We start from the raw sequence: 22,134 nt of genomic DNA on the forward strand, positions 1-22,134 counted from the left end.
CTTCATTTTCTTGACGGCCACCCACTTGGCAATTTTTAATGCATGTTACCCATTCTCCTTTAATGTGTTTGCAGAAGCTCTGAAAGAAAAATAGGCCATGGGAATGTAGTGTAGCTGCAGCCGACTCTCCTATCTGTTCATCACGAATAAAAATAAGGCATGCAAACGTCCATCCACCTACTCAGAGGGGCAGGACAGGAAGATGTGGCTTTTTGTCTACCGGGAGATGGATGGAGGCTAAACACTGGAAGGAACTTGGTGGTTGTAAGAGCAGTTCAACAATGAAAGATGCTGCATTAGGAGGTGTGGTCCAAGTCTACCCTCTTTTAAAAGAGCTGCATTGGTTGTTCCAGGTCCAGTTCAAGGCCCAGTTCAAATGCTCACATTAGTGTTTAAAACCCCAAGTGACTTAGGCCCCAGATATTGGAAATAACACCTCCTTCCCTACAGGCCCCCTTGGATATTAAGATCAGCAGAGGGGACTCTTGATATTTCCACTGCCCTCAGAAATTTGCGTGTTGGCGGCCCAGAAGAGGCCATTCTCTGGCATCCTCTCAGTTATGAAATTCCCTCAGTACAGAGGTGGGTCTGGCACCTTCAAAGTACAGTTTTCGGCGAATGTTGTTTATCTTGGCCTCTGATAACTGAATTGTATATTTTTAGGACCCACCCTACTTTTCTGACCTGTTCCTTTTAATCTGTTTTCAGTGCTGAGTTTTACATTGTTCTCACCTGCCCTGGGGCCTGAGGGTGGGCAATAAATTAAATGACTAATAACGGTAATACCCTTTGGGCATCACAGTTGCCCTGCTTTAACTGAAACCTGAGCTTCAAATGTCATGAAATGAGGTACTAGAATCCTGATGAATTCACACTGAATACATTTTAAAAAAAATGCTACTTCACATTATCCAAAAAAACAAAACCACCCTTCAAGAAGCCAGCTAAGGAGAGATTTTCAATTTTAGTCTCAAATATCAACTGGTGTTCCAAATAATATGATTCTGAAGTACCAAAGCACATTCTGCTACCTGGTTCCCATCAAATTCTGCTGCACATAGAGATCCAGCTTGAACATAACACCCTAGAGCATTTTGCATGCTGGCCTACAGCTGTGGTTCGCAGGTAAAGATCAGTAGGCATGGGTCTTTCAGGGAAGCTTATCTCCCCTGTTGAGTCAGAGGTCATAGCTCTGTGGTAGATAAACTGTTTTTCATTCCATTAGTCTCAATCCCCAGCTTCTCCAAACTGGGGAAGACCTGCTGGCTGAAATTTTGGAGAGCTCCTGCCTTTTAGTGTAGAGTAGACAGTAGTGAGATGGGCCTAAGGGTCTTACTCGCTGTAAGGTACCGTCCTAGCCTATGTGTGTTACTAATGGGTGGATTTATATTTCAGAAGTGTGGGATCTGCCCCCTTTTCTGCATTAGTCCCAGCATTCATGGGACAGGCTTAGGTGCAGTCTGAAACCTGCTTAAGGTAAAGGTAAAGGGACCCCTAACCATTAGATCCAGTCGTGGCTAACACTGGGGTTGCGGCGCTCATCTCGCTTTATTGGCCGAGGGAGCCGAGGTACAGCTTCCGGGTCATGTGGCAAGCATGACTGGTGAACCAGAGCAGCGCACGGAAACGCCGTTTACCTTCCTGCCAGAGTGGTACCTACTTATCTACTTGCACTTTGACGTGCTTTCGAACTGCTAGGTTGGCAGGAGCAGGGACCGAGCAACGGGAGCTCACCCCTTTGCGGGGATTCAAACCGCCGACCTTCTGATCGGCAAGTCCTAGGCTCTGTGGTTTAACCCACAGCGCCACCCGCGTCCCTTAGCAGCACCTAATAGAAATAGATCTGTCTTCCCACCCCATTCCCATCTTAATGTAAAACTGTGACTCTGTGGCTTCAGCACCCAGCCTGTCTTTTCCTCCCCTTCCATTCAGCTTTGTTCAACACGTGGCACCCTACCATCCTTGACCCAGCATGGCTTCTTTTGTCTTTTTGCTCGAGTTATTGTGTCTCTTTTCATAGAATTGTAGAGCTGGATGGGACCCTTTTAATATTGCTTTTCATGCAGAAAACTCCCAATTCTGCTGTCTCCAGATGGGGAAAAGTTCAGGTACCTGGTTTGGGGAAAGACTATGGAGAACTGCTGTCAGCCAGAGAATAAACTAAACCTAAACTGACTGTATCAGGAAGCAGTTCTGCCCTCTGCAATTCTAATTACATGCAAGTAATTTGTTGAGAGCTGGCGGGGTATAGCGGTTAGCTTGTTAGCTTAGGACCTGGGAGACTAGGGCTCAAGTCCTCACTTGGCCATGAAACTCACTGAGTGACCTTGGGCCCGGTCACTTCCTCTCAGCCTAACCTACCTCACAGGGTTGTTGTTGAGATTAAATTAGGAGGGAGGGAAAACGATGCATGCCACGTTGAGTTCCTTGGAGAAAAAGGTGGGGGAATGAATGAACAGAAAGATAATAAGAACAGCCCTCCTGGGTCAGACCAACGGTCCCATCTAGTCTTAGCAGCCTGTTCTCACAGTCACCATAGGTAACTTTGCCTTACACTGAGTCACAACACTGGTCTATCTTCCTCAGTATCAACTACACTGGCCGGCAGAGGCTCTTAAGAACATTAGCAGATCCCACAGGATCAGGTCGATTATTATTATTTTTTTGTTTGAATGCTGGTTTTAATGTCCGTCTGTGTTTATTTGTTTAAAATAATGGCAGGCTGCACTGAGGTGTCGTGGCAAAAACAGCAACCATATAAGTAAATTATGCAGCTAGTAGCTTCATGGTTGAGCAGGGATTTGAACACAAGCTTATTCCAGCCCTAATCTTTCTTTCTAACCACATACCAGCTTTCTCAATTGTTCAATAGTCCATCCAGATTCACACCCTTTGATCCTTTTAAATTATGCTTCAGTGCAACTGTGCTTTAATCCATACTATTTTTAGCTGTGTTTTAATGATTTTTAGAAGGCTTTTTTTTGCTGTTGATGCTGTTTTATGTGGATATTTGTATCAGCCTTACTCATATTGCCTTATTCTGTTTCATAATAGATTGCTCTTCCTTTTTTTTTTGTGAACTGCCCAGAGGATACGTGTGGTTAATGGCCAGCATATAAAATGACAATAGTATTTTTTTTGTTCTCTCCATTGGCTCCTGCTTCACTTCTCAATAATTTTTTTTTTTTTTTTTTTGCTGCATCATGCATGCTTTTTATTCTGGCTGCTTTAGTGCTCCAGATATAAATGATCCCGTTATCATGTTATAAACATATCGCATGATGAGTCAGCCTTCCACCCACTTGAGGGTGATCAGGTGTTGAAAGTGTTCAACATGATGAATCAGCTCCCCCAAATCACAAGATACGTTTGAGAAATCACAAGGGTTTGGTTTCCCCCACAAGATACATACATTCAGGCTTCTTGTTAGTTTCTCATTTTACTTACAAACTGCTACCAAGTTGTCTCAACTTCCCCTATGGAACTTCTGTGCATCAAGATAATCGGATTTGAGCCCACAGCCAGTCTCAGCCAGTTGCATTCCCTGAGCATCATCATGTTGAAATTCCCCATTTTGCTGCAAATGGCATTTTTGCAAACCACAACATTGATAATAAGAGCTCTTAATGCGCTGGCATCTTGCTAATTTCACTCCCATCTCTTTCCCCGCATTTTAGCTTTCGGTTGCCTGGCCAGTCTCCTCAACTGCTTCATTGTCTTCCGATAAGCAAAATGCCAAGTTTTCTATCTTTGCTTTTTCTCATGGACGTTGAACCATGTGGTTGGATTATTTAAGGAACAGGACATGTCTGGATGCAGTCCCAGAGTCTGCAGTTGTTTCAGATGCCACTCTGAAAGGTTAAGGCTCTCTGTAAAAGATTGGTTCTGCAACAGAGAGGCTGAAAAGGAAAACCCAACGAGTTTCTTCTTGTTCTCAAATTATTTGAGGGTTTTTTTAATAAAAAAAAGTCAGAAGAGTTTATAGAGGCAGCATTGTTACTGTGCAGAGGGGGAGCTGCAATCATCAAATTTATGCTAGGTGCTGTGCAATGATAATTAAACATCACAAGGCACTGCCTTCCAGGCTTTCATTCTGAAAATCTGCCAGAATTAAAGTCCACCTTCTTATATATTTCTCATATTTACATCCTATTTTTTCTTCTTCCAAAGATCTGAAGGCCATGTAAATAGTTCTTCATCCTCCCAAGAATTCTCTGAGGTGGATTAGGCTGAGAGATCATAGGGGGACCGTGGTACTCCAATGAGCTTTATGAGGATTTGAAACCAGGTCTCAACTGTTCATGCTATAACTATTATGCCATACTGGCTTTCTAGTGTGTGCCCACCTCCTGTTCGACAACTGAGGTCCTGTCTTCTCCACTCCACCCACGATCGTACGCAGTTTTGCCCCCCCTCCAAAAAAGTGCTTTTCAGGGCTGTGATCTTGCACAGTGCCCCAAAATGCGTATTTTTTGTGCTGTGCCTGAAAAAGTACTTGTGGGGGGAACTGCAGTGCGAGATCACAGCAACCAAAATGGCCGCTGTGCTCTTGTGATAAGAAAAATGGGAAGATGGAGCCCCGGATTTGGGCTTCAGGGTGTTCGAGGGCATAGGATGCTTGCGTAAGCAGCAGTTTTCTTCAGCAGCTGGTGGAATGCCAACGCTGATAGAGATGCTGTTGTTTCAGCAGAGAGGGCATTACACAACACTGGGGCCACTGGTGAGAAAGCCCTGCTTCTGTGTTAACTACAAGCAGATAATAAGGCTGTGGCAAAACCACCTGGGTTGCATTAGCCAATCATATTGCACCTTAGCAGGCAGTGTAGAGCAGGGGTAGGCAACCTAAGGCCCGGGGGCCGGATGCAGCCCAATTGCCTTCTCAATCCGGCCCGCGGACAGTCCAGGAATCAATGTGTTTTTACATGAGTAGAATGTGTCCTTTTATTTAAAATGCATCTCTGGGTAATTTGTGGGGCCTGTCTGGTGTTTTTACATGAGTAGAATGTGTGCTTTTATTCAAATTGCATCTCTGGGTTATTTGTGGGGCATATAGTCCGGCCCACCACACGGTCTGAGGGACGGTGGACCGTCCCACGGCTGGAAAAGGTTGCTGACCCCTGGAATAGAGGAAGACTGTTTTTCAGGTACCCTACTCCAGAGTTACTTAAGGCTTTGTATGCAAGTAGCAGAATCTTAAAACTGGGATTGATGGCTAAGAGGCAGCCAGTGTTGATTCCAAATTGATTGCAAATATCCTCTTCCGTGCTTAACTGAATTGTGCTAAAAGTATCTGCTGTCCTCCAGTCCTTCACTGTATTCTTCTGAGCCTAGAAGGCTTAACAATTTGATCAATATTGGAGGCTGAAATGTGGAACAACCTGGATGGTTCTACAGAACCAATTTTATTAAGCACAGCCTGTCAAAGACCAGCATTGCAGTATCAAACACTGAGGTGTGCCTGGATTTCAGTTGAGTGATATGGACCAGTGGAAAGATGCATGGCTACTGAGAATTTTATCTGTTTGAACTGGGTTCGATAAGCTTTGGCTGGGATCCAAATTGCCCTCTATGATTGCTGAATATACTTCTGTGCATCTTGGAACTAATGAACACCACTCATGAGGGTGGGAGGACAAATGTGGGTGTGATCTCATTCATGGGAGTGGAGAAAGTCATCATCTTGTGAGGATCAAATATATAGCCCACTTTCAAAGGCTATATTGCAAGGAAACACACCAGTGGATTTTGGTGATTGTGTTTCATGCATCATAAAAATGTTGTTAGGTTTCAAACCTCAGAGCCCATTTAATTGTATATAAAAAGTCCTCGATGTGTAGAGAGAGTGAGTTGGCCACAAATATTGAAGCTCCAGAAACAAGAAGGGCGGCCCCACTCATTTCTAAAAGGGTGTTGCTGCCTCTGAAATCTGCCTCAAGTGACCCCGGATGTGTGTTGATAAGAGTTTGTTTGTTCAACACTCTCCTTGATAACTGTACATTGGATAAATGCACACTTCCGCACTGCTATTAACTGTTTGTTTTGGAGAGGGCCCATAACTCAGAGGTAGAACCACATGCTGTGCATGTAGAAGGTCCATAGTTTAATCCCCAACCCCTCCAGTTAAAAAAAATAAATCTCATTGGCTGGAAAAGCAGGAACTTTCAAATGCATACATACCATATCCTTAACAAACTACACTGCCCAGAATTCTTGTGGAGGGGGGGATGTGCTTTAAAGGTATAGTGTCCCATCTTCATATATTTATGCACTTCCTCAGTTCCAGGAGTAGCATTGTGGGGTTAAGTTGTCTTTTGGATGAGAGGAAACCCTCAGGACTTAAAAGCGGCCTTGGGGACAGATGTAGGGCAGATGAAAGGAAGTATTTCTTTGCGGAACACATAGTTAAACTATGGAATTTGCCCCCAGTGGTCACTACCTTGCATGACTTTAAAAGTGGGTAAGTCATGAAAGCACGCCAGTGAACGTAGATAAATAGGTACCTCTGCAGCAGGAAGTTAAACAGTGTTTCCTTGCGCTCTGGTTTCCATCATGGTGCCCTGTTGTGCCAGAAGCAGTGTAGTCCTGCTAGCCACATGACCTGGAAAGCTGTCTGTGAACAAACGCTGGCTCCCTCTGCCTGAAAGCGAGATGAGCGCCACACCCCATAGTCGCCTTTGACTGGACTTAACTGTCCAGGGGTCCTTTACCTTTTTTACCTTTACCAATGGCCATTAGTCATTATGGTTACCAAACACAATGGTTTGTGTATTATTTCCCCAGGGTACCAGTCGCTGGGGGGCAACAGTAGGAGAGTGCTGCCGCAGTCATGTTCTGCTTCACGGGCTTCTCACGGGCATCTGGTTAGCCTCTGTGAGAACAGAATGTCAGGCTAGATGTAGATGAGCCTTCCCTATAAGAAAGACAGTCTTACCCATCTGATCTACATTAAAGAGACAAGAAAAAAATGCACACTTGTGTTTAATGCAGTATTTCTGACTTGCCCTTCCAAAAGGAAGACCAGAGTGTTTTGTGCCACTCACAGAACAATAAAAAACATGAATCTCATGTAAAACAGCGTAACATGCTGTAATCGTGCCACTAAGTTCCATAAAACCCAGCTTTTATGGAGAGTTGTATGCAAATACCTGTCTAAACAAGTACATTTTTAAACAAGTAAATTTGCAGGCTGGCATCTCTTGGGAGGGATTGCCACGAACACCCTGTTCTTCTGTAAAGTTTACCGTAGGCTGCTGATGGAAGCAGGAACAAGGCTGAATCTGTAGGCTTTCATGAACTCTGTGCGCTTTCATATGGAAGCTGGCATTTCCTACGTTATGGACAGGTTGCATAAGAGCCTTGCAAATAAGCCTGCAAAAGTTAGTTGCCCATAGAAAATGTTTACTAGCCAGCCTGTCTTAGCATATCTGTGGCACATCAGTGACCTAGTAGTCCAAAACATTTCCTTCATAGGTTTTTAAGCAGAGGTTGAATGGTCATCTGTTACTTTAGCTGATGCTTTAGCTGGGATTCCTGAATTGCAGGGCATTAGTTGTTGCCTTAAACCTAAATTTATTTTGACATAAATAAATGGGGTATTCTCAGGAGTGTAAAGTATTCTGATCAGTTGACTAGTATCAATGATCACAAGTGTGTGTATGGGTGGGAGAGTAAATTGTGCAGGCAAAAGGCCATACAATAACAGCCAAGCTTTTTCACACATTTCCGTTCAGAGGGCCTTTTCAGTAGTGGCGCCCACCCTGTAGAATGGCCTCCCATCAGATGTCAAGGAAATAAACAACTATCTGACTTTTAGAAGACATCTGAAGGCAACCCTGTTTAGGGAAGTTTTTAATGTTTGATGTTTGACTGTGTTTTTAATATTTTGTTGGGAACCGCCCAGGGTGGCTGGGGAAACCCAGCCAGATGGGTGGGGTCTAAATAATAAATTATTCTTATTCGTATGATTATGACTGTGTGGAGAGGGAGAAGAAGTTGTGCTTCCTGGCCTCACCTTCTTTGTCCGTATATTCGGGGAAGTGTTGCATGTTCATAGGCTCACTCCATTATTTTCTCTTTTTCCCCCGGGGGTGGTGTGGCGGCTGTGAGAGCACATGAGAGTACTGACAGAGCCAGAAGGTTTAGATGCACCCTATCCGCTATGCAGTTGCATAGCGGTGCACAGAATATCCCCAAACAGCTACAATCTCATATCCCGTTCCCAACCTCCATGCAAAAACATGGGCAGGGGATAGAATGTTCTCTCTGTTGTGTATTTCTCTGTGATGACATCTTTTTAATGGGGTGGAGGAGTCAGGGTTACTGGACAAATAGCTGCAAGGTGAAAAAGAAAGTCTTTGGGCCTTTTAAATAATGAGATATTTGGGAATGTTGTGGATAGCAGGAGAGGATATATTGATTAAATATTATTCTTCCTCACTCACGCCTAGTGAGCTTGTAGCAGAGTACATTCCCCTGTATATTGCAGGAAACTAATTGGTAGATTCATTTGAATCTCTTGAGTTAAGGCATCCAGTCTAGCTTGTCCAGATTGGATTTGTTCCTGGTCAATTCCCCTTTAATTCCCTCTTAAAAAGGATAAAGACACAACAGTCTTCTCTTGAAAGTAATGAGAAGTTTACTTACATTCAGTTCACAGTAGGTTCCCTGAAGGCAGGCTTTAGCTTGTAGCTACAGAAGAAAGTGTGGGTTAATCCCACGTGGGGATTGAGCCCATGTGCTGCTGGCTGAGAGCCAGCAGACAGCAAAAGTATCAGGAGAGGAAGATGTGACCAGCCCTTTTATGGGGTCTCACAGGCTCATACCCATCTGCCTGGTCACGCAGGGGGGGAGGACCAGACCAGTGTCACAGGAAGTTCTCCTGGCTGGAGTAACATCTCCCTGTGTGTCCACTTTTTGACTGCTTTCTATGATGCTACATCCTACAAGATAAAGGAAAATGTTTAGAGTAGGGGTCGGCAAACTATGTTCTGTGAGCCAGATATGGCCTTGGGGGGGGTCGTTAAACCGGCCCTTGGCAGCCGCTCAGTCAGTCCCCCCATGGAGCTAAACCAACGCGATGCACCGGTTTAGCTCTGTGCAGGGACTGACTTCTGGGACGCAGCCACAGCTTCCTATTGGCTGCAGGAAGCTCCTGCAGCCAATAGGAAGCCACAGACACTGCCTTCTCCCCCGCCATGGCTCCGAAAGCCAGCGGGGAAAGATCGGCAGGCGTGTGCATGCTCACGCGTGCAGGTGATCCGGCCTGCTGGCGGAAAAGTTTGCCGACCCCTGGTTTAGAGCATCTTCTTCACAATTAGCCATTACGAAGAAGCAAACCTATTCCCACCTTCCAGTGCTTTGTCCCATGAGTGCAAAGCTGCTGGGGTAATTGACAACAACAACAATTTTTTATTTATACTCCGCCCTTCCCGGTTCAAAAACCGGACTCAGGGTGGCTAACAACAAATTTAAAACACTTATAACATTTAATTATAAAAGCAGCATAAAATACAGTATAAAAACATGAATAACAATAAAATTCAAAAATCAATTAGATAATCCCCAGGGCTAGCTGGCTGAATTGGTCCTACTTGGGCCAGCGAGGAGGCCAGGGGAGAATTAGCTGTGGGGTCTCAGAGTGGATCTTCATAAAAGGGGAGCAGGAGGGAAGAGAAGGGAAATAAAAGATCAAGCTGAATGAAAGGCCAGGCGGAATAGCTCTGTCTTACAGGCCCGATGGAAGGAGGTTAAATCCTGAAGGGCCCTAGTCTCATGGGACAAGGAAAGCAAAGGAGTGATGCTCTGCTACGGTGAGCCAGTGCATAGGTTCCTGGAGAGCCCTTTGCAAATGCTTTGCTGCTCGCTGGTCTGCTAGGACTAAGGTTTGGCATTGCATGCTGTAGGAATCCAGGCTTGTGGTTCAGGTCTCTCCAGACTAACCGCAAGCTGAAAAACAGGAAATAGATAGGCACGGAAGACCTGGGGAGGATCAAAGCAGCTGCAAGCACATTTCTGGGAGCGGGCACATTTGCGCTAAGCCCAGGCTTGTCTTGGTGTGACATATGGCCCAGGCCTTTTCTTCCGTTGCTAGTGGAATGCTTGCCCCAGAGAGGCCTGCCTGGTGCCGTCCTTATAAACCTTTATTTTTATTTTTGTTTTTTTGTTTTTTAATAAACCTTTAGATGGCAGGTGAAAAGGTTCCTCTTCAACAAGGCCTTTGGCTGATTAATATCCTATTTTATTCAAAATGTGGTTGTGAGAAAGAGGGTTATTGTTTTGTTTTTATTCTGCATTTTGTGTTTTTATATTGTGTTTTTATGCCGTGTACCTCCCTGAGATCTGTGGGTGAAGGATGGTATGCAAATTTAATAAATAATAGTAAAAATGATTATTAATAATAATAAGTGCTTCTTTCCATTGTAGCACGTTTTCAGCGGTAGCATCCCAGCTAGCCGGTTAAGATATGACTGTTTCAGAGCCCGCACAAAATTGCTTGCCCTGTGGTCTTGTTTATGTTTTCATGTTGTCGTTTTTGACTTTTATGTTTTGATTTTTATTGTTTTTAATGTAACATGGCATACTACAGGTGAGTATGAATCCTTCTCGTAGCAAATATCCAACCATTCTAGAAAGAAAAAAAAAGATGATTCTGATTGGAGCTTGAGAGTTTATTCATTATGGAAATAATCTCTGGCCTCCAGGCCTGAATTGCATCCTGAAGTTTTGTGGTTAGAGCAGTTAATTTTGCTTCCCTTAGTTTGGAATTTGACTCCCAAGTACTTTGCAAATAATCTGTTTCTTGCCTGTAGACATAAAATAGGTTCCCTGATACTTCTTGGAAAGGTATGTGTTAGATTTTTTTTTTTTTTTAATGTAATGGAGTTTATTGCTGCTAAGCCACTTCCCGAATGGTAGAGCTGGAAGGGAGAGGTATAAACGATGTATATAAAACAAATAATTTCAAGGATGATTTCCTAGGAAAGTGGTTCTTGTTTCTGGCATAGAATGACTCTTTTAAAGTGGATGTGTGTAAAAGACTTAATGAAGGCTTAATCTAATGTTGGTTAATGTATTGCTCCTTTGTAATTGGAAAAAAATGTATATTCAAATGAAGTAGCTTCTTTTAAATAAATAAATAATAACCAAATAAATAATAACAAACAGGGCTGACTGTTTCGTTGTCTCGTTTTTAGGATATGATGATCCGTCAGAGACAAACTTGATACCGCATAGCATTCACTCAGTCAAACACGGGCAAGAAAATCGTCCCAGACCTATTCGCAGGAAAAGAAGTGTTGGTAAGGAATGGGAAAACCAAACCTATATTTTTTTAAAAAAATGCCACGAGGTTGGAATGGAAGGACTGGTCCTGAAAAATTAGTCTTTTTTTAAGGGCAGAAAGAAAAATGACCTTATAAACCAGGCATAGGCAAACTCTACCCTCCAGATGTTTTGAGGCTACAGTTCCCATCATCCCTGACCACTGGTCCTGTTAGCTAGGGATGATGGGAGTTGTAGTCCCAAAACATCTGGAGGGCCGAGTTTGCCTATGCCTGTTATAAACCCAAGGAGGACACTCCCCCATACACTTTTTAATTATTACTTTCTGCTCTTTTGCACAAGTCAGTCAACTTCTAGTGGGGTAGCTCATCCAGAAAATTATTTCTTTTGCTGCAGGATGCTCATGTGGAAATGTGAGTTAGGAAATGCAGTACAGTGTCTGTGCCTTTCAGTCGTTTTCAGATTAGGTGCCGGCCACAGACTGGTGCAACCCTGAGATCACGTTGGGAAGAGTTAATTAAATAATGGAAAGCCTAAGGGCTAAGCTGATGCCCAACGCAGCCTTCAACTTAACAAAATGTATCATACACAGCCTTTAACTTAACAAAATGTATCATACAAACTGCGGAGCTGGGAGGACGTCGCTGCAATTTATTTTAAAATATTACATCAATCTTCACCCTAATAAACAGTGCTGTTAATAGTGATGTTCTGGCAGAAGCAAGGGTGTTAGTATTAAATGGGTACTAATTGACCTTAAACAGCAGTGTATTATGAACGTGCATTGTTACAACTGGTTCAGCAACCTGCTTGCTCTGAAGATACCCTCTGCCAGATCAAATATAATATCTGAACTATCAGAACAGAAGGCTGCTTTTAAAACAGAGCAGAATTGCTGTCTGGAGCCTGTTTTGCTATCAGGTAGACCTAGATTGCTACCCAGGACTGCCTACTGAAAGCTGCACTGCTTTTGCTCTTTATTTTTGCATTTATTGTTCCTGAGTCATTGTGGACTGTGTGCTGCTTGCTTATTTATTTATTTGAAATACCCCCCCCCCCTTTTAAGCCAAAACGCAGAGCTTCATCACAGCTAGGCTGGTGTGTTATTTCAGGTGTGATCAGAAGGCACAAATACGGTGACAATCATTTATATGTCACACAGGACAGGAAGAATAGACTCCCTACAGTCCCATGGTGGACTTTGGAGAGATCTCCTTGGTTAGAGGATATTCTTGCATGCTATCTGTACAGTGTGCCAATATATCCTTTCGCTCATGAGGTCCTGAATGCCCTTATAGGTGAATAATGCAAGGACATCCCAATATGCTTGCAAGGGTTCTTGTTAATTATATATTGCAAGAGCAGGGAGAGGGGTTCCCCCCTAGCATTGCAACATGCAGACCAGGGATCCGGTACACAGCTGGCAGGCTTGTTTCAAAGCAGAGGCCGTCGCTTATCTGGCTACACCATTTCCCCCTCTGCAGAGGAAGCCATTCCTGCCGTCTGCAAAACGCGAACCGTTATATATGAGATACCTCGGAGTCAGATCGACCCGACGTCTGCTAACTTTCTGATATGGCCGCCGTGCGTGGAGGTGAAGCGTTGCACGGGCTGTTGCAACACCAGCAGTGTGAAATGCCAGCCGTCACGGATACACCACAGAAGCGTCAAGGTGAGGAGAAATGGAACTCAGGTGCAGCGGGGCGGGCGGGTGGGTGTTTTGAGGGAAGAGGTGGTTCAGCATTTTGTTCGGATCCTGTCGTTTTCATTTTTCTCGCCTTGGCAGCCATGGGAGGTTATTCGGTTGTTTCTGTTTTGATTTTAGTTATGTATTCTGTGATTTGATCCCGTGAACCCGCCCCCCCCCCGAGATCTGCCTGTATAGGGCAGTATATAAATTGAATAATATTTTTTAAAAATCATCATCATCCCTCAGTGTGAATTCCTACTGGTTCTCACTTGGTTACAACTTTGCTCAGCCTTTCTTATCCTGGGTACAGTCATACCTTGGTTCTTGAACGTAATCTGTTCCGGAAGTCCGTTCAACTTCCAAAAATGTTGGAAAACCAAGGCATGGCTTCCAATTGGCTGCAGGAGCTTCCTGCACTCAATTGGAAGCTGTGGAAACCGCGTTGGACGTTCAGCTCCCAAAAAACATTCGCAAACTGAAACACTTGTGGTGTTTGGGAGCCAAAACGTTTGAGTACCAAGGCGTTCGAGAACCAAGGTGTGACTGTACTTGCAGCTGATTTCATACTGCAAGTCTCATCACCCTTTGTTGGTATGGCCAGTAGTGGTACTAAATGACTGGATGACACCTAAATTGGGGAAAGGTGCCTTTTAGTTAAACTTTTTTTTCTGGAAGTGCGCTGCAAGCAGTGCTGATGGTAAACACTTTAACGAATAGCTAAGTGAATTAGCTGTTGTGGTGATAAATGAGGGCTCTCGCACACTTCCACTAGAGATTTGCTCCGATTCAGTGTTAAAAGAGTGGGATTTCCAGGGTAAAGTGGTGGAGCAAATGGAAAACCACTTAGAAACATGCCTAGAAAGTATGGAACAAGCAGAAAACCACTCAAACCCATGCTTCCTAGGACAAACAACGTGTGGACGAGCTCTGAGTGTAGTGACTTTCGGTGTGCAGTGCTTTTGCTTCTCTCCCATTATAAGCAAGAGCAAACTGGCCCATTTAGCTGTTTACAACCTAGGATGCTGCTTTATGCTGAGGGCTCATCCACATTTGAGTTGGGATAGCTCAGTCAGTAGAGCATCAGGATCTTAATCTGGATGGCCCTTGTGGTCCCTTCCAACAATTCTGTGGTTCGGTTTCTCCTGCCATTTCCCCCCAGGAAAATACACTGCTTACCGCTGAATCAGAGCAAACATCAATTGGTTTTTCTGTCTGATGCACATTGGTTCCAATTCAGTGGCCAACAGCGGGTTTTCCTAGAGAAAGCAGTGGGAGAAACAAAAAAACTTTTCGGACCCAGTTTTCTAGACACAGGACAAGTGTCAGTGTAAACAAGCCTTAGTCATCAGGCCATTTGTCTTTCTGGCTTAGTGGTTCTCCAGGTTTTCAGACAAGGCTCTCCCAGCTCTTCCTGAAGATATTTGGCATTCAAACATTGTGTTCTACCCGAAGTTACTACCTTTTAGAGAGACCCTGAAAATTAAAACATCCATGCTCACACTGCAAGTGTGGCCTGGAACACACTAAGCAACCCTTCGCCTTTTTGCAGGGAAGTATGTAAAGAATGAAGTGGCACAGATTCGGGGTGGTGTTTTGTTTAAAAAATAAAATATTTTTTTGTTTTGTTTTATCCCCCTCTGGGGTCAGTTATGACCCCAAATGTGTAGGAATGCTAAATAGCATTAACAAGCAAACAGGCCTGATTATGCCTTTCCCACAAACTCCCACAGCCTTGTTCTTGATTTTAAATGATAAAATGACTCAGGGGACATTTTGAATGTAAAAATCCTTGTACAGTCATGTTTCCTTGATTAAATATTATGTAGGCTAAATTGGGCTTTTATTTGTGGAAATACAGTGCTTTTGATCTGCTGGTGGGAGGGAAATGTGTTTCATATATTCTCATCTCCTGGGATTTGAGATTCCTTATGGCTTGATTCCACATTTACTCATTAGGCGAAATCCATTTTTTCTGCTTGCCACAATCTATCAAACAGACATTTTGGAAAAGGAGTGGTATTTGTTTGTTAGGTTGGGCTTGTTCCCCCTGTTAACTGTATGCTGGTTCAAATCAGCAGCACCCATTTGCCAATGCATCTGCGACATTTTTATTATATATATATATCCGTCCCAACTCTACAATTCTATGATTCTATGAAAAGTAAAACACATAAACAACAAATTCAGGAGACTCCTCCCAAGACCTGGGCAAATAGATAAAAGCTATGAAAAGAAAGTATTCATTCAAATATATTTTGAATACCGGTGTTGTTTTGTATGAAAGAGAATAGGAAGAGGTTTGTATCAACTTTATTAATTTAATCTGCACATTTTAAGTGTCAGCACATGTATACTTAGTGCTCCTCATCGGGTCAGCAACAAGTCTAGGGTCTTTGGGTTTATGAATGAGGAAAACTGGTCATTGATGGGAGCTATTATGTATATGTTTTGTGCAGACGTATAGCTGAAGAAGTGAATAATGCGAAATAGATAAGTACTGGTAATCTGTATTATATAACAGAGAAGCAAATTTCGTACAATAGTAAGTTCCTGTGAAAGAGTTTTATCAGTGGGGAAGGAAGTTTTTTAACATGAAAAGCTCCAGTAAAAATATCAAGATAAAATTTTGTTGGAGCAAATGTTATTGTAGTAATTGATAAGATATTTCCTGCCTGGGTTGTTTTCCTTTTTTGCTGTGCAAATAGGCAGGCTTTTCAGCTGGCACTGATAACTCCTTTATTTAAAATTGGTGCCAAGATTTCAATATGATAGAATGCACCTCCGCACAATGATGTTCCCTGTACATAGAAAGCCATTATGTCAGGAAGGAGACCAGGTTGCTGTGTTTTCTCATTAGAAGTGTGGACTGCCTTATATGGAGTCACACCACTGGCCCATCTACAGGAGCATCTAAACCTCTGGCTAGCAGCAGCAGCTGTCCATGGTCCTGGGCACTTGCTCCCCGAGATCATTTTTTTTTAGCTGGAGACATCTGTAATTGAACTTCCCTGGTTAATAGCTCATAAAATATAGCTATCTCACCTGCCCACACATACTTGGGTTTCCTTTCCTAATAGCCTGGAGATTGCTATCATCTGATTACTTTCTTTTATCTTCTGCTTGCTTTCTTACATTTGTATAAGTTCTTTGGGCAATTTCCATTAAAAGAAACCCCCACCCAAATACAATTTGTGATAAAACCACCAAAACAAAGCAAATCAATCTATTAAAACCATAACATTCAAATGAATATGTATTTTAATTGATTGATTGTGATTATATGTAAACTGTGTTACTTTTGCTGTTGTTAGCCGCTCTGAGCCCAGCTTTGGCTGGGGAGGGCAGGATATAAATAAAACATTATTATAATTAAAATTCTAGATGAAGCAAGCAATCAGTTAAACATTAAAAAGTAACAATCCAAATTTGTTGTTGTTCATTCGTCATATAAATACTTCAGTGGTCCTCTTAATAACCCTGTCCTAAATCTTCATTTCTCTCTGAAAGTCTAGGTAAAACGATATGTATTTACTCGCCTTTGCTGAAGAGGCCATATGCATCTCCTGCAGGACAAAATTCCATAGGCTGGGGGGGGGCGGGTTGTACTCAGGAGATCCTATCCTGTCCTGTCCTATAACTTGTGTTGATAAGCAGCATTGGCAGTTAAGTAAGTGGAAGAACCTATAGAAGGACTTCTGGAGAAGATTCGAAATACCTGGGCAGGTGTGTCTGGGAGAAAGCAACGCTATTTTGCAACCAAGGTAGCACAGCACCACATCGATCCAAATGCATCTTCCAACTCAGCAATTCTGCGATTCTCTCTCACCCACTTGTGTTAATCTTAAATTGAAAACAAACCACTTTGGGAAAGGGCGCAGTGCAGTCTTGATATTCAGATGTTGTTGCTGCACGCAACCTTCATCAGGCTTCCCGGAACCAATTCTATTTTCAAGTGAGTCCTTAAATACATATATATAGCTCCTCAATACGCTTGGCAAACATTAATTTTAAAAGCAAAGGAGGATCAGAGACAAATCTAATTAACCTGTAGCCTCAAGAACAAACACAGCTGTTTAGCAAACATGAGCTGCCTGCTGCTGCAGTATTTATGGTGGATGGAGATTGCGTTGCTCCTTCTGATGCGGAGAGATGATTGGGGTCCTCAAAGGTAACTCTGCACTGCAGATAAGCCTGGAAGCGGTTTTGACTTGCCAAAGTTGACTGGTTAGCTCTGAGCATCATTTAACTTGGGCCTCCTTGAGGCATTTGGGGGCAGTTGCTCGGGGTGGGGGAGGCCGGAGGTTCTTGCTGAAGTTGCAGTGTGCCATGAAAATGTTTAGAGCAGGGGGCGCCAGCTAGGAGTCAGCGGGTGCCATGATGCTTGGGAAAGTTTCTTTCTTTTCTTAAAAAGTAAGTCTCTAGCTGTCCTAGAAAGAAAGTTATGGGGTGAATTGTGCCGGTGCCTTCAAAGCAATTTCTGTGAAAGGAGAGTGTATTGCAGCCACCTTGTATATTTTTCCAGGTATTGAGGAATGCTCCCTGTTGCTATTAGACAGCATCCATCTCTCTCTCTCTCTCTCTCTCTCTGTGTGTGTGTGTGTGTGTGTAAGCTAAACAAGCTGTAGCTTAGGGCCCCACTCTCTTGGGGGCTGCAAAAACATTTAAAGAAAAAAAACTGGATGTACATTTCCAAAATATAAGATAAAACCTACATACAGCAACAGTATTTTGTGTTGTGTTGGCTCCTATAATGTAATTAGATCCATAAATTACCACATAGCATATATTCAACACAAAAAACAGTGACAATTTGTTGTTGACAAAGGACAGCTGGACATATAAAGGGCCCCGTTACCTTCAATAGCTTAGGGCCTCATCAAACCTAAATCCGGCCCTGGTGTGTGTGTAGTCAATAAAGTGTGGTCTCCACGATCAGGACCAGCAGGGCAAAGCTCACTTCCCATGGTAAGGTTTGTGTTCTGCCACACCCATCAATTATTTTGCAGCTAATTTTTGACTGGCACCCGCAGCACGCTCTCCAAAATTGAAATGTGCCCATTGGGCCAAAAAGGTTGGTGACCCTTGGGCTTGAGAACGGAAACGCAGGCATTTAGAACCAGATCACTTGAGTACTATAGCCAAGAATTTCCTGGGTCCTGGGAAATCATGTGGTTCTGGGAAGCAATAGCAGCTTTGCTTCGAAGCATCTTCCCGGTTAGTCCTAGGTGAGCATTTGTTACCTGACGCATGGGTCAGCATTAATACACAACTTGCCCTGGCTCATGATGGCAGAGCATGAATTTCCCCAACAGTAGAAAAAGGGAAACATGCAAAAAGCTGGTCCTAAAAGGTCTACATTGGCTCTTTGCATGTTTCTGATCACAATTCAAAGTGCTGGTGCTGTCCTTTAAAACCCTAAATGGCTTCAGCCCTTTGTACCTGAAGGAGTGTCTGGAACCCACATCGTTCAGTCCGGACACTGATGTCCAGCTCTGGAAACACACCTTGGTAAAACCCTTTCAAAAACCATCAGCACTTACTAGACTTCCTCCAAACTCCAACCCTCCACAGACCTCAAAGGTTGGTGCAAAGGCTCGTGGGATTGCAATGGAAAAGGCTCATGGGATAGCTTGAAGCTGTTTTCACACTGTTTGAGGGCCACTTTGGGGTTTGATTTATTTTGTGGCAGTGTGCATGTGCGTGGTCGCCCATGACTCGAACACACCGCACAGGGAGTTGCCTGTAAAATCTTTTAAAGCCCTCTTTTGTTTGTACAGTTCTTTGGATTTGAATCATCGCTGCTCTTGAGAAACTGGATAATTCTTATCTGCTGGTGTTAGCCGCTTAGATTAACAAGTGACATCACGTTGTGACCCATGCCCACTGTTTTTCAAACGTTGTGCTCCAGAGGTCTTGAGAAAATCCTCCCCCTTCAAAACGTTAATTAAAAACGAGGAGTCGCTTCGGAGCAGTGTGTTCTTTGTAGAGGAGGGCTGCCTGACCCCCACCACACCACACCAGTAGTCTCCAAACAAGAAAATCCATATTTATTTCCTCCTGCGTCAGATGTACTCTCTTTCTCTCTTTGATATAATTAATTGTTTCTCAAGCTCTTGGGAATTCCCATGTTGCGGAGATGAATGGCTTGAGTGTATCATAATCCAGAAGATCCTCTTTGGGGGTCACACGGAAGGTGGCGAGGGCTGGAGGATGGGATCTGTTTTGCTTATTCCCAGAACGGAGTTGAGAGGCTCCCTTGTTCTGCTTCCATGATGTCAAGCTTATGTAAAAGGCCCCCTTTTGGGGTTGACACTGAAAAGACCTCCATTTCTCACCCATGCTTTATTGACAAGATGGTGAGATCATCGCGCCTTCCCTAATAAGCCCCCTCTGACTGCAAGTTTATCCAGTTAGTGGAGAGGTCACTGTGTAGGATGCAAGGACAGCAGAGGCCAAGAGACTGACGAGAGCATCGGGAAGTCAAATGCACTGCCTGTTTTGAGCCAGGGACATGGTGCCATGGTGCTAGCCTCTCCTCCCTAGGCTGGTTGCTGGAGAATGCTGCCAAATGAGCAGGATCAACTGCCCCAGAAAGCTGGATTGTATTGCTTCAGTATCATAATATTCATCTCAGATGGTACATGCATGGTGAATGGGCCAGGTCATGCAGCTGGAACTAGTGGAGGGGGAAGAATAGTTCTTTGCATTCCTTATTTAATGCCCCATTTGTGAATGCTTTAAAATTATTATTATTATTATTATTATTATTATTATTATTATTATTATTATTATTATTGCTGTCATGGTGGCTCCATGTTGATGTCACGCCGTTCCGCTGGTGGTGATGTTCTGATTGGCCTTTTCTGTGTAGCAGTCAAAATCGCAGCTGTCCATTCCATACCTTGCTCTGTTCCAGTCCTTTCCCAATGTTAGCATCCAACAAAATTATTTTTTTAAGAGCAACTGTACCCTGCTTTTCACAAGACACCCACTGCCTACAGGCTTACAAGTCTTCAGAAGAAGAAAAAGGAAAGCATGGCACGCAAGGGAAGAGGGACAGGGAGGGAAGAGGAAGATGAAAATAAAGCTCAGGCGCTGCTTTCTAAACAGTTGCTTCTATAAAGACCAGCTGGCACACATTCAGGGGCAGATGGGGCCTGATGGAGCTGGGCTCCCAGCAAAGCTGGTAAAATGAGCCCTGCTTCCTGTCTCTCCCACTGAGGCAGTCTGATGCTCTCACAGCACAGCTGATAGAGTGAGTGGTAATAATTAAACATTTCTTTTTTAATCAACTATTCTTAATGTTCATCACACCACATCAGGAAGCGCAATTAGCTTTAGCCAAATCGTATCTTGATTTCCTGGTTCCTTATATAGTCTGCCTGGTTGACTGCCTGTTCTGGAGTGTTACCTTTTCTGGAGTATTAATCTGGTTTCATGCTGTTGCATTTTTTAAAAAGAAATATTTTAAAGGATTTTAGCCTAATCCTAAAAAGTCAGTCATGTTGATTCCCACCTTGACTTCCCATATTTCAGAATAATTCCAGTGTCATGGAATTCTACTCAACATTGATCCAGAGGAGAACTCCAATGTATAGTTAGCAGAATAAAAACTTAAACACGTTGCAGGATTCCCCCAAAATGGACCAGAGGCAATTGTGTTTCATCCAGCAGAGCCTTACTGCTACTGAAGGTCACAAATCCCATACAGTCAGGATTGGCACTGCCCATAAGAAATCCAGTTGCAGCAGACTTAGCTTGAACTTACAATAAGTAAGTTTGAGCATGTCTCTGAACAAAAAAAGAGATTGGATGAGATTGGATTCTTATCTCATTATACATGACAAAGCCATTTTTCACCTTCTCACCCCTTGCTTTTTCCTGTAAGACCTATTGCAGTCGTTAAGAGTCGTCAACAGGCTCATCACAGCTATCTGCCAATCACCCATTCCCACCACCCTTCTGAGTAATACCCCTCCCCACCTTCTCACTATATAGAAGGATCTGGCAACTTCTGTTTCAGTGTATCTGAAGAAGTGTGCATGCACACGAAAGCTCATACCAAGAACTAACTTAGTTGGTCTTTAAGGTGCTACTGGAAGGAAAAAAATTTGTTTTGTTTTGACTATGGCAGACCAACACGGCTACCTATCTGTAACAAAAAAAGAGATTTGGTTACACACCAGCAACATTCAGTTTGCTTCCTGGACTTCTGCCACACCAAGGAATCACCAAACTGAAACATCTAAATCATGTACTATCAATCTGCACCTTTACTCATACATTCCGGCAATCTTCCCCTTCCCTCCCGTATTCGTACGGAGTCCAGTAGCCTTTAAATGTTAACTTCTACTTAATTAAGTGCATGGTGTAGCCGTTGTTGTGCCTTGTGTGAAGTGCAGTAGTATTGAACCCATCTTGGCATTAGGCTGCTGGTGACTAAACAAATGAATGCCTTCCATTTACCAAATTGCCCTTTTGTAATTTGATCTCCACATATCTTCTCTGTCCACCCGGACAGCCTTTCTCCCTTGTCATGTAGTTAAGAAGATGCTGTCTTCTGTTCGGCGTTTCCAGTAGGATGGATGAATGTTGTAAATCCACTTTGCCTTCCAAAAAGCCCCATCCATTAATTCCTTTCCCCCTGAAGCATAATCCAGCTATCGCTTCTTGAGCTACTTTGTGCAAACATTCTTGGTCTCTCAGCTGTCACTTTTCTGTCCTGCTGGCTTTTGTGTTGTCTATTTAAACCCCAACAGAATGCCAGACCTGTATCCCAGCGCTCTAGCCTGACCCTTGCGGCCCTTTGGGGATATGGACCACTTCCATCGGCCGTCATTCCATCGCACTGTTGCTAATCCACTTGAGAGCTGCGGCAAATAAATGTCCTTTGAGAAACGTGACTCCCGTTCCAAAAGGCATTCCATCATGGGGGAGCTCTTCAAGAATTTTTTTCTTTTTTCTTTTTGATGACTAGTGAAAAGTTTATGCAGAAAGTTCTCCCCGCAATTAATTTTTACATTATTAAACAAGATCTGCCAATATATAACATGGATTCTTTTTGACGGATTTGAAATATTTTTTAAAATCTATCTAGAGATAAAGAGAAAAGTTTTTGTGCAGAAAATAATAATAGGGGATCAGCAGCATTTGAAATTTACCAG

General features: G+C 43.3%; 1 protein-coding gene across 5 annotated transcripts in view; it reads left to right on the top strand.

The window, feature by feature from the left end:
* The window catches only part of PDGFA (platelet derived growth factor subunit A), a 75,440-nt gene that overhangs the window by 27,614 nt on the left and 25,692 nt on the right, over positions 1-22,134 (top strand). For 4 of the 5 annotated variants that reach the window (XM_083585416.1, XM_083585415.1, XM_083585413.1 and 1 more), the window contains exons 3-4: positions 11,193-11,297; positions 12,765-12,952. In XM_083585416.1, the coding sequence (XP_083441542.1) occupies positions 11,193-11,297; positions 12,765-12,952 (293 nt within the window). Of the gene's footprint in view, positions 1-11,192; positions 11,298-12,764; positions 17,652-22,134 lie in introns of all 5 variants that reach the window. The other variant, XR_014541423.1, reaches the window with a different exon arrangement.

Source organism: Podarcis filfolensis (genome assembly GCF_964270895.1).
Source record: "Podarcis filfolensis genome assembly, chromosome: 14".
NCBI lineage: Eukaryota > Metazoa > Chordata > Lepidosauria > Squamata > Lacertidae > Podarcis > Podarcis filfolensis.